Source organism: Pungitius pungitius, chromosome 2 (genome assembly GCF_949316345.1).
Source record: "Pungitius pungitius chromosome 2, fPunPun2.1, whole genome shotgun sequence".
NCBI classification, from domain to species: Eukaryota; Metazoa; Chordata; class Actinopteri; order Perciformes; family Gasterosteidae; genus Pungitius; species Pungitius pungitius.
The window spans coordinates 19,743,565-19,759,402 of record NC_084901.1 but is presented as its reverse complement, the minus strand read 5'-3'; the positions used below and the strand labels follow the sequence as shown (position 1 = coordinate 19,759,402).

Genomic DNA, 15,838 nt, shown 5'->3' with positions numbered 1-15,838 from the left:
AAATAGACCTCTCTTTCCCTTCTTTCTTTCTGTCTCTCCACGTTTTTTCTAGCTCTTGCCGGTTCTCTACATTACAGCCATTACTCCCCCTGCCTGCTCCTCACCGCTCACAAGCAGTTATGGAAACATACAGAGACACGTGCGCTCCATCAGACGCCGTCACTCATGTGTTTTGACTCTCGAGCTCTTTGGCCGGATGCTCTGATCCGGACGAGAGGGTGGCCACCCGGCGGGCGCGGCTGCTCGCTACTGGCTACCCGGGGTTGTTGTGTCGTTTCATCCTACCTCTGCCACATTTGAGAAGGACGTGCCGTGATGGCGTGTGGCGGGTTGGGGTCAAGGCTATAAAAAGCCAACCAAGTGTAAAAAAAAAAAAAAAAAAAACTAGCACTGGTTGTGCATGAAGTGAAAAACATCTTGTTGAGTAATGTCAGAAAATCAGCCTACAGCTTCAGAAGCGTCTGTGTGGTGAGCACAATGGGAGGAGCCGGCTGAGGGCTGCAATAAACAGGCCACTGCGTACATCACTGTCACACTGCTAATTTATTTCTGACAGACGGGGCTTTATTTCACCTTATAAACACTGACACTTGAAAAGCCGAGCGTTTCCAAAGTCTCTGCCTTACAAATAACCTCTCTAAATGATTAAGAGGTTCATCTGCCACTCAATCATTGTGCATCTGAAGATTCCGGAGATGAAATGATTCATTCTCAAACCCTTTGAAAAGAGGAGACTTTAAAAGGATGGAACACAAAACTCCCACTCTTTAAAGGCATCAAAAATAAATTCCACTGCGATTACTCCTTGCATATCTTTGACAAATTGTCGAAATTGTCCTATTTCAACTGATTTAGACTTTTAAAGGGATCACTTGATCAATAATTTTACAAAAATGTCTCCCAAATTGTTTTCAACCCCAATGTTGTGATCTTGTTTAGTTTGCGCTCCTATGGTTTAAAGGACAGGCGGGTTCTTTCGAGTCTAACGTTCATCCTGTTTTCAATGTGTGAGGAGATTTTTCCAATTTGCTTTGGCTGAAAATGTCAAACTCACTCGTTCACTTTCATTCACTTCCAAATGGCATTGAAAACTGTGAATACACGGCTGACAGTCAGACACGGCAAAATTGAGATCAGGCAATTAACTTTCCCTATTTGAAAAGAATTGTGAGAACCGTGGTCTCCTGTTGCACTAATGCACGCATTCAGAAAACAACGTGAGTGCTGAGACGGGTTTTACTTCCACTTTGGGGCTTCTTTCCACGTTGTCATTTCCCAATTAAACTTTCAACCAAATGTTGATGCTCTCTCTTCATTCTGTCAATCACAGTCAACAAATGCTAAATGATTCATCGACATCAAGGCTGTTGAGGTACATTTTAGGGACTGAAATTCCCGTCTGAATCAGCACCATCGTCTTTTACCAAAAACAGTGTCTGTGTGGGAGATATGCATTATTTTGTAAAGTGTAAAAATGTATACGATGAGCAAGTTAACCTTTTCTTTTAACATTAGAGCCGACCCTATCTGACACTGCCACGACTTAAAGGGCACCAAAACAAAACAGCATAAAAGAGTACTCTAAATGCAGAATCACAACATTGTATGATAGTCGACACGTGCTATGTTATGCCTCCTCTTGTTTCTTCCTCCGAGACTTGTGAGTTGCTCATAATGATGTAAATGATAACGTCACAGCCCGTATTTCAATTAAATGAGACACTCGATAAGAAGCCTTGTGTGTTCGTTTGTGTATCACGGCTACGTGTGTTGGGGGAGATTGGCGGCTTCAACAGATGTGTAGTCTGCGCTGACAGCATGACATCTAGTTTGCATGCTCAATATGACACGTTTGAATGCTCCCATGCATATTCTCCCGATGTGAAGGGATAGCGGGGGATGCGTAAATGTGCTGGAACCACTCCCTTTTGTCTCTTACATCGATATCAAAATCCCTTCCTTACCAGCAGGGAAAACAGCGACTCCGAGACACCTGTCAGTTGTTTCTTTTATCAATTTTCTTTTTTTCATTTAGGATTATGTGGTTCGCTAAGAACTCAACAAAAAAACAAGCCCATCTCTTTTGTAAGAATCGTAACCGCGGCCGTGTACACTGCAGTACAGTAGTACTGGGACGTACACAGCTACGGGAGCTTTAAGAACACAGCGCATCGATTATCAATCCATTTCTGCCAGAACATCCCACACACTGTACCTTTAGGACTCTCTATGATAACATGTGCATAGCAAGGACTAGTTCAGGGTTGCTTTGTTAAGCTACTATAAGGTTAAAGGGACCTAAACTTCCTCTGCTCTTAATAATGTAATTCACTTTTTGTTGTTGACAGAGGTGCTCTGTCTCGCTCTCTTTCTCACTTCTTCTCTTCCCAACTGGTCGAGTCCGATGGTAAACCCTCCCAAAGCCTGGTTCTACTCAGGGTTTCTTAACATTTAAGGAAAAGGTTATCTTGTTTGATCTCTTTAAAATGCATTTTCTAGAACTTTTCCATATGAAAGGTGCCATAACATGATTTGGAGCTACGTTAATGAAAAAGTTGGATGTAATTTGCAGAACTAAGTCCCATTTCTTTCTTGCTTTGTTTCATTTAACACCTGTGTAAAAGGAAAATATTCTGAATTAGGGTAATCAATGTAAGTAACGTATCTTGTGTTTCTGCTATGCTCATTATCTGAAATCCCAAGTGTGAGATGCCATAGCACAAATTACAAATGAAAAAAAAAACATTCTTGCCAAAGGCCATTTCTTTACTGCATAACTGTTTCCCATACCAGGTGATTCACTATAATTAAGCCATGGATGACAGCTCTATTCTCCTGTGAGCATTCATATTAGCGCTACCACAGGCAGGTCTAACAAACATCTCACAGCTGATGCTTTTCAAAACAATGGACAGTAACAATGTTCAGGGAGGTATACACTGGTACGCATTCTCACAAGGGACAATACAATATACACAACGCAATCGCAGGTATGAAGCCTTTGGGGAGCCCTGTCACCGGTATCTTGCCCGAGTCCGCTGTGTGTGTGCGTGCGTGTGTGTGTGTGTGTGCCAGTGTGCTTTGTCTGAAGCAGGAAAAACCTGACTTCAAATGGTCTGACATAAGCAGGATGTTACTGGCCTACATAAACTAACAATGTGGGAGAAGTTTACATCGATCAAAAAACACAACTTACAAATATGAAACCAGTCCATATCCACTTTGTCGTCACTAGAAAACCACATTGGTCTGGGATCCACACTCGGAGGGCTGTGGCAATTCAAACAATCACTAAAATGTATTCAGCCCAGCCTCATCGAATCATCGCCAATAACTAAGTTGAGAAAAAAAAAAAAAAATCTTGACAAAGCCACAATCCCAACAGTCGCAGGCTGTCAATGGGATGTCAATGGCATGTGGGTTGAGAATGTGAAGAGTCAAGTGGTTTCAAGTCCAAGCACGCTCATTGGGCCGAGGCAATTATCAGTCATTTCACTGCTGTTTGATTGCGCCATGAATGGCATTGTAATTACTATAGCAAAAAGATGTTTTATTTAAGAGCCATATTTAAACCTTCTCTAGACCTTCTGTCTCTTGCAAATGTTGCGATGGGGCAGAAAGAAGACAATGACAACTGTTGTTGTGCTGGTATTACTCCGTTGGAGGTTAAATGGCATGCTCTCGCTATTCTGCTGTTACTTTCTCAACTACACACACACACACACACACACACACACACACTCTTTTCCCGGTTCAGGGAAAATATGCAAAGACCAGGTCAAAGAGATGTTTGTCAACAGCATGTGCAAGGCGGAGAGCAATGGAAGCTGCATGCTAAACAGGCCCGGCCTCTGCCGAGCTAATCAACTGCCTCTAAGCAAATGCGAAAACGTGGTCGGGCTCAGACACCTGGCACTGAGACTCAATCACCCTGGCTCACTTCTTCCCTTCTTATCCCTCTATCTGCCCTCGCACATCTCTATCAAGACTCGCGCGAGCTTCGCATATGGAATCATCCAAATCAATCTTCAGCCCTATTTGTCTCCCTCTCCACTTTTTCATTAGCTGAAACAAATAAAGGCTCCCCTAATCCTGCGGCAAATGTGCTTTTATTGGACGGTTAAGCCGCAGAGACAGGAAGCTTACTGGAGCTTTTAGCGGTGGTTGATTCCTCTGTGCAGCCAGACCCACATTTTCTTGGCTGAGGAAAGGCTGGCGGTGACCTGCACAGCGCTACCTACCAGCGAATACAATCACAGCGTACGGGTCACCGCGTGTGCCTGCTGAATCCCCCACCTCTGCCTCGGCTGACCAGATAACGCCGCGGGGACAACCCACCGACAACATTTCTCATTCCACTTCCACCTGTGTTGCTTACACACAAACTCAGTCAGAAGCAGCTCCGACAGGCCCAGTAAATCAGCATGCCTGTAAGTAGCTCTCATTGACCCCTCCGGATCAACCGGTGCCTGGATCTCTCTGGATCATCCGGTCAATACATCAATATCCATCTTGCGTTGCTTGTTTTAAGACACACGCACCAAACCCCCCCCCGCACCTTCCTCTCGCTGAATGTCAAACATAAATTGGAGTCATCAATTACAAGTGTTTGTATGGAGCCGGGGCTTGTTTGCTGCTGTCTGTATAGGAGTGGGTACCATACGCATTCTCATACGAACACACGAGCACACAAACACTGATGCGCACACACACACACACACAACGCAAATGCCGCTTTCTTCGATGGGATCAAGGACGAGTGGGTCATAAAGAAAAAGCTTTTCAAAAGAATCCCATAGAACGTTCATACATTCGAAAATCTATAAACTAAAGACAATCTAGTCTGCATGCACACTGTCAGCCTGAACAGCCTTTTAAAGTGAAACCTCCACTGTGCTGCTGGGTTCTCGCATTGTACGTCAGGGTAATTCAATGGCTGCTTGCGGGGGGGGCGGCCATGCGGCAAGAACTGCAGCCAAATGGACAACACACCAACAAAGCATTTAAGCAATGCTTACTCTTTCTGCTAGGACCTGAAATCGTGTGTAGTGAAGCTGATTAGTGGGGGTCAATAAAGCTGGCAGGTTCTCACCACTGACAAAGAAAAATAAAAGCAGCGGGAGTAGAAGGGGGACAAATAATCCACTTTGTTAGACCTCCAAATTCGGCCTGGCAAAGCGCTCTCAGTCACAGGTCAGCCTCAAGGCCGCAGCCCCCTGAAATGCCTTGAATCATTTCACTCGCATCAACTGGCGGAGCGTCACTTGTGCCATTTCAGAGAGCTCATCTTTCCATCAACAGCAGGGAGACATTTCAGTGACATCATAATACATGGCTCGCGGGAATGTGAAGCACACATGCTGAAAGGTGGTGCATCGTTTCTTCACAGCGCAATGCTAAAGGGAGGCCTACTAATCATAATGAATGAAAGGTTTAGTCGTGAGAATCGATGTAAAAAAAAAAAACACACCACCCATTAGGCTCCACCCCTAACACCCAAAGCGGCCCAGCCAAGGATTTAGGACAGAGCACAGCGGATTGTATCTCACCTCTGGCAGTGGCATGCCGTTGATGATGAGGTCTGGCTGCTGGTGGGCCTGCCCAGTGAACGGGTGCTGATAGCCGTGGTTGGGAGCTGCATTGCGTGAGTTCTGGTTCTCCACGTTGAGGAAGGTGCTCTCGGAGCGCCTGCAGCCCAGCGGCAAGCTCTGCTGGTGGTAGTCGAAGTAGTTGAGCGAGGAGGTGAGAGACGAGCAACTCACCACATTCATCTTGTCTGTCTCCTCGACGTCGCGCGGCACCAGGCGGATGTCGTTCTTGTTCAGCTTCTTCTTCTTGCTGGACTTCTTCTGGTTTCCGTATGAGTACTCCGCCACCCTGCGCAAGTAGAAGAAACTGAACAGACTCAATAAAGCAGTGCTCTGCCTTCCCCTCCCCTGTCCACACGGTCAAAGAGCACACCCGCCATGCCAGCTCGGGCGCCGCTCGGCCATTGGGTGGCAGACACAGCGGCCATTGCCCGTGTGGAGCAGCACACTTAAATGTCTCCCCACGCCCGTCTTGCAACAGAGCGGTTATCCCTTGTTTGTTTGCATTTGCATGCTCAACAATCAACATGTTACAAACAGGCAGACAAAATGCAAACATGCCGTGACCACAGAAGCAAAGCAGGAGAACACGCTGTTCCTGAGCAGCACTACTGGTAAATGCAATCATATTCAAAGCGCACAAACCCAAACTAATTCAATTTCTTCTTTCATAATCAGGCGAGCCCACCAGCAGCAACGAGAACTGCAGATTCAAATTCATTTAGCGGCTCTGAATGTCTGGTGCAAACTTGAACTGAGTATTTTGACTTTAATACGAGCAAATGAGGAACAGAGCCCTGTTTTATCAAAGCATCCTCAGATTGGGGGAATTATCCATTCTTTCCACAGCCTTGCAGTCTTCCACAAGAGAACAGATGCTTAATTATTTTCTATGGTGATGACTGCAAACATATTCCATATAATTTAGGATGTTTTTCACCGTCTGCATTACTTCAAACTCTGGAGAAAGCCATTTTAAACCTTTCGCCGTGGAACATATGGTTTATTTTCTGTTAAAGCCAAAAACAAAACTGTAGTTGCCCATGAAATCGCAATATGTGGAATATCCCTGTTCCTGATTCTTGAAAGCCTCTGCCTTCGCTGGCCTGGGCCTGTGCTCCTTACTCAAATGCATCTGTAATCCTCTTTGCCTTCTAAAATCACAAAGGCCAAAATGCACCAGCATAGTTTGTCTTTCTCATTCTTCTTTTAGATTGCATCTTCAAAACAGCTCCCCCCAATTTTGCTCCCTTTTGATTTGGTGGAAAGAAAAAAGCAGCCGGAAGAAAAGAAGATACTCCATCTCTTTTTCATTTATCCCTCTAACATGTTGTCTCCCTACTTCATGCCCAAATTGAAATCTGGGAGGGGAAATCTTCAGAGTCAAACGGAGTGACAGAGGACAAGCAATAAATTGGAGATAACTGCTCCTCATATTCGAGGTTGCGACTGAGAAGTAGAACACATCAGTGCTGATTAAAGCTCCCAGCAGGGAGAGTGGCTCACACTAGGAGAGTGAGGTACTGAGAGCAGTTATTTGAAATGTGCATTTTTCTATTCATTGTTTTTTCTCTAAACAAAATGTACACATGTTGGGGAAAATGTTATGTTGCTTAAGGTAGCTGTTGTCTGTGAGATAGCTGCACACAGGTATCCGTCAGTGTGCATTCAGGTTGGAATAAAGCACTTGTGATAAGAAGAGATGTGAATTCTTCCTTTTGACAACATGAAGGTAAGTGGAGTAGTCATTCTTTTTGTAGAGCTACTACAGAGAGAACAATAATTGATTTTAAAATTGAAGCAGTGCAATTCACAAAATGTTGGAAGGCACTTAAAGCTGGTAGAAATCTCAACCAAACATTGCATGCGAATAACAGTACACAATTCATAATATATATATATATATATATATATATGTGTGTTGAGAAAGAAACGTTTTTTTTTGCTGACTACATGCTTGAAAATGCCCAAAGTTAACTTTGAATTAATAAAATTATGTTTGGAGCAAAATATGATTATAGCTTCAGGTTAAACTCTCAAATCCAATCTATATGTAAATTTATAGTGGTAATGTGGCACAGGGAAATCAAAGCCAGAGCTGATGTTCAGATTGATGAACAAAACAAAAAGTTCAACATGGAAGTTCCACAAAATAATAATCTACCTCTTTCCAGGGAAACCGGGTAAATACTTAATGATGAAGATGTGATCTACGTAGCTTTTAATTATCTGTATTAAAAGTAAGAAATATTGATCTAATTTTAACATCTAGAAATTCCTCAGGGCAGAAGCAAGCAGATGCAAATCTAAGTGATGTTCAAGGACTGTCCATAATCACACTGGATTAAAGCTGATAACAGCCAATCAGCCATGGTGGATGTTAAATAATAAATGTCTGGGACTGCTATTGAACCAGCGGGACGTTAATTGTCCTGCAGCACGGCCACAAATTGAACATGACAGGTGAACCGTCGTATTTATGACTCAATTGGTTACAATGGGAGGATTAAAATCAATCAATCACGTCTCCCTAACACGGAACACTGGGCTTCAGCACAATGTGTCTGATTTAAAGCAGTCGAGTGATTCGTCTGCCTCAGTTTCAACTGTGTGGGGAGGGAACAAAAATCTGCAGTCCTCACATTGGGGCCCGCATGCTGCATTTGGAAAGCGATGCACTAACAACTCGCGGTTTCAGACACGATTGCGGAAAGGCGCACAAGCACGGGGGGAGGGGGGCACACGGCTGCTCCCCCCCCCCCCCTCTCACCCATATGCAAACGCAACATGCACACTCAAAACACACACACACATAATGGATTTAATCAGTACCTGCAGTTGTACGTCCGGATCTCCTTGTTATCCCTCTTGCACTTGACCGCCACAAAAATCATAGTGACAAATAGGATGGCTGCGATGGAGCCCAGAGCGATGATGAAGATGAGGGACAGGTTGACAGGTCCGATAGGCTCCTGTGCATTTAGGTCCGGTGAGAGGTACACTACGATGTAGGCCGAGGCAGAAAGGGAGGGCTTGCCGTGATCCCTCGCCACCACAGTGATCTCGTAGGTGGATTTGGCGTTTTCCCCAAACATCCTGGTGGAACGCACCTCTCCGTTGACTTGGTCGATCTCAAAGAAAGCTCTGTCGCCCTCTGAGATGGTGTAGGTCAGCCGGCCGTTCTCCCCCTCATCGTAGTCGTCTGCCTTCACTTGGGTCACCATGTAGCCCACCCCAGCGTTTCTGGGGATGGAAACCTCCGCTGTGCCATTAACGAGCGGAGGGTTCGTCATGACAGGTGTGTTGTCGTTGACATCCAGGACGACAATGCGCACCGTGGCGTTGCTGGATAGGGACGGGTTACCGTTGTCTCTGGCCAACACTTTGAAATCAAAGGTTCTGGTGTATTCGTGGTCAAATGACCTCATGGAGTAAATGCGGCCTGATGGGTTAATGCTGACATACGTGTTTACATCCATGTGCTTAATCTCACCGGGGACAATGGAGTAGGAGACTGTGCCATTCATCCCCAGGTCCGGGTCTTCTGCCGACACCTCTAGCAGACATGAACCGGGCAGGTTGTTTTCCATCACCATCTCCTGATAGTGTGGTTTGAGGAAGTGGGGAGGGTTGTCGTTTTCGTCCGTGACTTTGACCACCAAAGACTTTGTCGCGCGTAGAGGAGGCATACCGCTATCTTCCGCTTGGATGGTCAGGTTGTATGTGTCCTTCTGCTCCCTGTCCAGCCTGCCGTCAACAAGTATGGTGGAGAAACTCTCATATTCTTGAAGTCTAAACGGAACATTGCCCTGCAGCCTGCACTGCACTTTGCCGTTGGCCCCGGAATCCTTATCGGACACCCTCACCAGCGCAATGACATAGCCACGCTGCGCGTTTTCACTAACTTCCACCATCTCTGTGTTGAGCGAGAGCAGATTTATGACAGGTGGATTATCGTTTGTGTCCATCACGTTCACTGTGACTTTGCAGTGAGCTGGGATTGAGTTGGGACCTAAATCTTTGGCCTGGACGTCGATCTCGTATATGTTCGCTGCTTCGTAATCCAAGACACCGTTCACGGTGATGATCCCGGTTGCCGGGTCAATTTTGAACGCATCCCTGGTGTTTTCGCCGACGTAACTGTTGAACGAGTACACTATCTCGCCATTAGTGCCCTCGTCGGGATCTGTTGCATTCAAGTCAATGACTAACGTATTAATGGGGGAATTTTCCATGACATTGACAGTATACACTGGCACGTCAAAGACAGGGTTGTTGTCATTAGAATCAATCACTTTGATATTTAACTGGACCGCGCCTATTTTAGGAGGGTCGCCTCCATCTTCTGCACTAATTTCATACGTATAGTGGGACTGGGTCTCGCGGTCCAATGATTTTTGCACAACAAGCTCAGCAATTTTAGACCCATCCCCTCTGGTCTTTATGTCTAGTCCGAAAAGCTCATTCGGAGTGATGGAATATGATTGCACTCCAAAGGTCCCCGAGTCCGGATCGCTTGCCCCCTCTAGGGGAAACCTGGTACCAGGGGAGGCATTCTCGGAGATTTCAATGTCAATGTGGCTCGTTGGAAACCTGGGTGCGTTATCGTTCAAATCTTCAATTTCCACCTTGATGACACAGATCTCCATATTTGACATTACTTCTAGGGAAATAATGCACTTAGGGTTCTGTCGACAAACCACATCCCGATCTATTTTCATTTGGGTTGTAAGGATTCCGGCGGGACTGAGTTCCACCCATCGCGGTTCTGAATTGGAAATAACCCTCAAGTACGGGGGCTGCAGCGCAATCTGGAATCCTTGCTTTAGCGCGTCCTTTGTCACGTTTCCAATTACTGAGCCGGGCTTCATCTCCTCGTTTATTCCATACTTTAGGTTGATAACAGCCTCGGCCGCGACCCAATTAAAGAGGAACACAGCAAAGAATTGAATTAATTCCATCTCCTTGGTTTGCATTGTACCTGTTGAGTTTTTTTTTTCTTCTTCTCCCCCTCAGCCCGACGAAGAGCTCGCTAATTACGCACTAGAAATGCACGTCAGAAAAAAAATCGGGGAAAAAAACGTTCCAAATGAATCATCTCATTCAAATGTCCAGAAAAGTGTAAAGGGGAGGAAAAGGTCTCGCGTGCACAAATTATACCATGGCGTGAAAGCTCTAATTGCAGCAAGCCTATTTGACTCTTCTCAGGCAGAGCACATCCTCCGGTCTACTGCAACGGGCGAAACATTGGGGACGACAGATCTGTGAAAACATGCTGGCTCTTCTCACAACAGTGATTTAACCGTGTAAATCCGCGCAGCACTCCTCAAGCGGCAAACTGGTCTTACGCATGACTCATATGTCGAACTGTCCATTTTCAAGTGGGCTGAAAGAAGGGGAAATAATCGGACTGCATATAGAAGGAATTCTTGTGGGGAAGTCCACAGAATGTTCAATCTTCCGTGAGGATGAATGAGCCGGGCTCAAAAGTCCGTGTTAAATTCTCCGCCCTAATGCCAGGAAACACTTAAGTCGCATTTTGGATAAACATATTGCTTTGCGTATGTGAGCTAATACGAGCAGTGGTCAAAATGTCCTTTTCAGATTTTTGCTCTCCAACTGCACATCGGACGAAAAAAGAAAAAAAAAGGATCAGCAGTCACAAAATGATTCAACAACTCCAGTCCGGATATCTTTTTCTAAAGAACGAGTGAGATTCATCACATCACTGAAGTCCCGATTACCTTTTTATTATTTCCAGAAGATTTCGTCTTTCATCCCCGCCGCAAGACTTGAAGCGTTTACTTAATTCCCTTGGAAAAGGTCGCAGGTATCCTGATAATTAGTCCATGCCACATAAAAAAAAGGTTCAGCCAAAAAGCCAGTTGTGCAGAAACGATGAAAGAGCCTACTGTATGTACAACACGCATTTCATGTTGGTCAGAAAACAAAGCAGGACGCACAGTAGCCCGTATCCAGCCTGGTTAGAGGCAGAAAGAAAAAAAGACAAATTAAAAAAAAGAAGAAAAAAAAAAAACCCAACCACTCTTTGCCAGCAGGCTGTTTGGTTGACTTGAACAAGCGCTCCGCTCGCTTCGCTGGTGCACACTGGCGGCCGCGCAGCTCCGAGCCGAGCGCTCTGTCTCAGGACCTGCAATCCCCTCAGCCAATCAGGGGTTACACGGGAGGGTTCGCGAGCTGCTGGGTGGGTGGGGCGAAGCGCGGCGGCGAAACGCGGCCAAACTACCTGTTCTCCTGCAGATGGGCGATGCGATGGGAAAGGGATGGGGGGGGGGGGGCAATCACAGCGCGTGCAAGTTGAAACACGACGTGCGAGGTGTTTTGGATGATCGAGAGAGCCGCGGTTCCGATAGAGAAGTCCAGAGGGGAGGGGGGGGGGGGATCCGTGGGGAGGTCTTTGAGGCAGTGTCATCGGTGCTCCAGGAAGAAGTGGAAGAAGAAGAAAAGCGCCACGCGCTAATTTCTCCCAGTGGAGGCACGGGAGAGATGCTGAGGATAACTTTTCACGGATGCGTCCTTGTGTTCTCACACCAATGGGCACTTATTTGTACCGAGGCATCTTTTATAGCACCTCCTCTCAACGGGAACCCGGCAGGTTATTGGGGATTTAAATGGATCTGTGTTTGACCCGCGGTGACAGCGTCTCTGTACCAAAGCAGATGTTATTGCTGAAGAAATAACGGTCATTCCCTGCTTTCTTCTACTAAATATTTAAAGTTGCAACTGTGCGCATTATGTTGCATCATTTACATCCTGACCTGGCTCCCTCGTGCTATGGACGTATAGGCCACACCATGCACGGCCTCACTAATACATATTCATCAATGATTATGGATTCCATGTAGTGGCATGAGGATGTCGTACCACCAGTGAGATCAGTACACAGAAACACGTTCGTCAAGGTTTTCTGACTTATTAGCCCGAAGCCTCCGTATCAAACAAACCCCGCCGGGACACATAGCGTTAAATAGCATACATCATATTCTTTAATAGTCTGTTTCACACCTGCATGTCACATTCCATGCTTAAAGATGATCAGCGGACGCAAGCCTAGTACGGAGTCGGTCCAATAACACAAAGGATATTTCGTCCTATGAAAAAGAATTCACCGTTAATTAGTTCGTTAGATCGTGCGTGTTTGTCAGCTGCAGAATTCCCACGTAGAAAGGTTAATAATGAGGTGTCTGGACTATGGCCTCTGTGGCCTGGCGCTAATCACGATAAGAAAACAAAACAACAAATCGATTATTAGCTCCACTGCGTGGCTTCCCAATTATCTCCATGTAACTCCGTCATATTGACGCTGAAGAAATATGCCCCGCTGACGCGCGTCAGCTGACCACGATGAAACAAGGCCAACTCTACAAAAGGAAAAGAAGAAGAAGAAGAAGAAAAATGGGGGGGGGGGGAATATAAAATTCCTCTTGTTGCGCCACACATCATTGAGATGGAAGCGACACTCGTTCACAGCCGGTCCTTTTTACACACGGAGACGCGTGCACGCGCTCCTCCCATGCAGAGACAGCCCCCTGCACGCCTCGTCGCAGCAGCTCGTGGAGCAGCCGCCGTCACACACTTCCGAGGGAAGGCCGATTTCAAAGTCACAAGGGTGACACCTAGCGTCCGCAGCCGCAGCTCCGTCCCGTTATTCCAACTTTCCTCCTTTTTTTTCTTCTTCTTCTTTTTACCCCCCAGACCGTTTCACCCCGATGCAGAACCACCGCGTGCCACACGAATAACAATGAGGATCACTGGCAAATCAATTTCCTCTTTATATTGGAATTCAAAGTCTGCTGTTTGACCACAATTAATATGCTGTCCAAAAGGTGAATTAGCTCTGAGCAATATACAATCATTGTTAATCAATAAAGAGGGGATTGAACTGTGCAAGGCGAGAGGAAAGGGGTCATTGTTGCGCAATATGCACAAACAATTTACCTTCTTCTATTCACGTTTTTATTCGTGACACACACTCAAAACTGTGTCAGTAAATTAAAGACACAAGGATGAAAAGTAGCAGCTTCACCGGGCTGGAAACCGCATATATGATATGACCATTCGTGTTTCTATATGTTACAGGTTACACACGAGTAAAGGAAAGTCCACAATCACTCACCACCGGCAGGAATAATTCTGTTGTAGTATACGATTAAAAAGGAGGCGCTCCGTTAAACGCCTCGGACGGGATCTCCTTTCAATAAGTAAACATAGTGTTCTGCTCTCGCATAAGGCAATCCCATCTTGACAAACAAGCAAGTGTCAACAATGCAACTGGTTTGCTCTTCCATAACACTTTTCAAGACGTGTTGCAGTGGCATAAGGAGAGCGCCCGAAGACTCTTTAAGCTCATGCATTCTTAATGTCACAGAGTTAAACATCCGTAGGCGCCGGCTGGGGACTTTCTCTTCCTCAGGGCTTTCTGATGGCTGCATGTACGACTTAGTGCATGGAGCGTTTTGTATTTCTATCAGTGTGCAATGATGTTACAGAGGCTTGCATTGGCTTCTCGATTCTAACCCGAGCAGGTACTCCGGGGTAACAGTACAAAAACACAATAAAATGTGCTTTTTTATTGTAGCAAGGTGTCAAGACTAGACTGCTTATGAGCAACTAATAAATGCGACTTTTGTTATTGTAGCTTGTGTTTGTAATGTAATCATGTGATTGATATGATCTTGACAGTGAGTTGGTTTATGTCTGAAAGTTTAACCCTCTTAATCCTTACATTTTCTGTTGGTTGGTGGAATAAATCAGGGGAAGGGATGATGAGAAGGTAATGTGTTCACTTTTCATGTTATTGAGGTTCCGGAGTGGATTCCTGTTTGTCACCTTCCTACAGTACATTAACCAATACGGCTGCACCCAAAGAATACTGAGCATTTACCAAAGAAAACTAAATTAATTTTCCATCAAACTGTTTATTACATATTTGTTGTTGGAAAAACACTCATCAAATGGATGAATAATTGAAAGTCCAATCTTGAGGTGGTGTTTGATTTCTTATTGTCTTTTAACATGTTAATAATCTTAGTAATAATAATAATAATCTAATAAATAATCTTAACCAAGTTCTTAACTTTATTGTGAATATACCAATACTTTAATGCATATCCAAATAAAAATGAAGCTTTGCTTCCTTCTCCAACTTAAAGACAGGATGCATAAAGTGAGGCTATTAAAATCCATGGGATTTTCACACTCTTGCATTGGAGCATATTTTTTGAAGGATTTGTGGGGGAAAACTTGAACCAGTGCATTTGAAAGTACACAGAGAATGACTGATTTTATTTCATGTCAGGTTTTTTTTCTTCTCTGCTGCCAAGGAACCGCACACGTCTGTAGTCTGTCCCTGCTGCTTGCTTGGTAAGGAATATCTAAGCCCCTCTGACAGATGCTGGCATTATCACCCCCGTGTCCTGCCTGGCACTGGAACTCGGCCCGCTCACAAACATGGACTTAGAAGAGCTAGCCGAAGACGGCAGAGACAGACAGCGACGCATCGATTCCGAATAAGCAAAATCGCCACGCTTATTTTGGATGGAGCTGAAGATGACGTAATTATTATGGTCCTCATCCATACAGCTTCACAAAAAAATTGATTTCTGCTGAGCACGCCTTGCCAGAGGCATGAAAAAAAAAAAAAAAAAAAGGAAGGGGAACTGACAGGCTTAATCTATAGGCCTCTCGTCAATGACGATACGCCCTCAACTCCATTCCACTCTGTGCCCATCCATGATACATCAATTAGTATCAACTCTCACTGTCGATCTGAGGGTCCACAGAGTCCCCTGGGCTCACCAGCATCATTGTAAGCACAATTCAACCAAAAAAGAGGGGTTTTTTTCTCTGCTCTTCAACCAATTTTATTGTGCTGTTGGTAGTCGTGGTGCTACATTTTCAATTTAATTTGGTTTATAAACCTAATTTCCCCAAAGCAGCGGCCTGCGACCGGCATCGTGGTTGAGTTGAAGAGCAAGAGTAGAGTGGCTAGATCCTGCCTTTGTGTCATTAAATCAGTGTTAATTTCACTCGAAAAAGATTTATTTCCTCGCCTTTTCACTTTCTAGTGCAAATAAAGGTGGAAACATTGGGTTTTTACTGATTCCGGCACTATCCCGGAGTGTTACCATACAGCAAACTTTTCTCATGGCTGTTGATGACGCACTTGTTGGGCACAAATGTGTCCTTGGTTACTAGCAAAAGAGGTACTTTTGAATTTTTTAACATTT

General features: G+C 45.1%; 1 protein-coding gene across 7 annotated transcripts in view; it reads right to left on the bottom strand.

Moving 5' to 3' along the window:
• pcdh19 (protocadherin 19) overlaps positions 1-11,745 on the bottom strand; it is a 49,805-nt gene extending 38,060 nt beyond the window's left edge. The window contains exons 1-2 of one of the 7 annotated variants that reach the window (XM_062560587.1): positions 8,421-11,745; positions 5,763-5,895 (exon numbers count right to left, since the gene is read on the bottom strand). In XM_062560587.1, coding sequence (XP_062416571.1) covers positions 5,763-5,895; positions 8,421-10,564 — 2,277 coding nt within the window. In that variant the 5' untranslated portion in view covers positions 10,565-11,745. Of the gene's footprint in view, positions 1-5,549; positions 5,896-8,420 lie in introns of all 7 variants that reach the window. The other 6 variants (XM_037460385.2, XM_037460386.2, XM_062560585.1 and 3 more) reach the window with 6 other exon arrangements.
• Between the last annotated feature and the right edge of the window lie 4,093 nt (positions 11,746-15,838).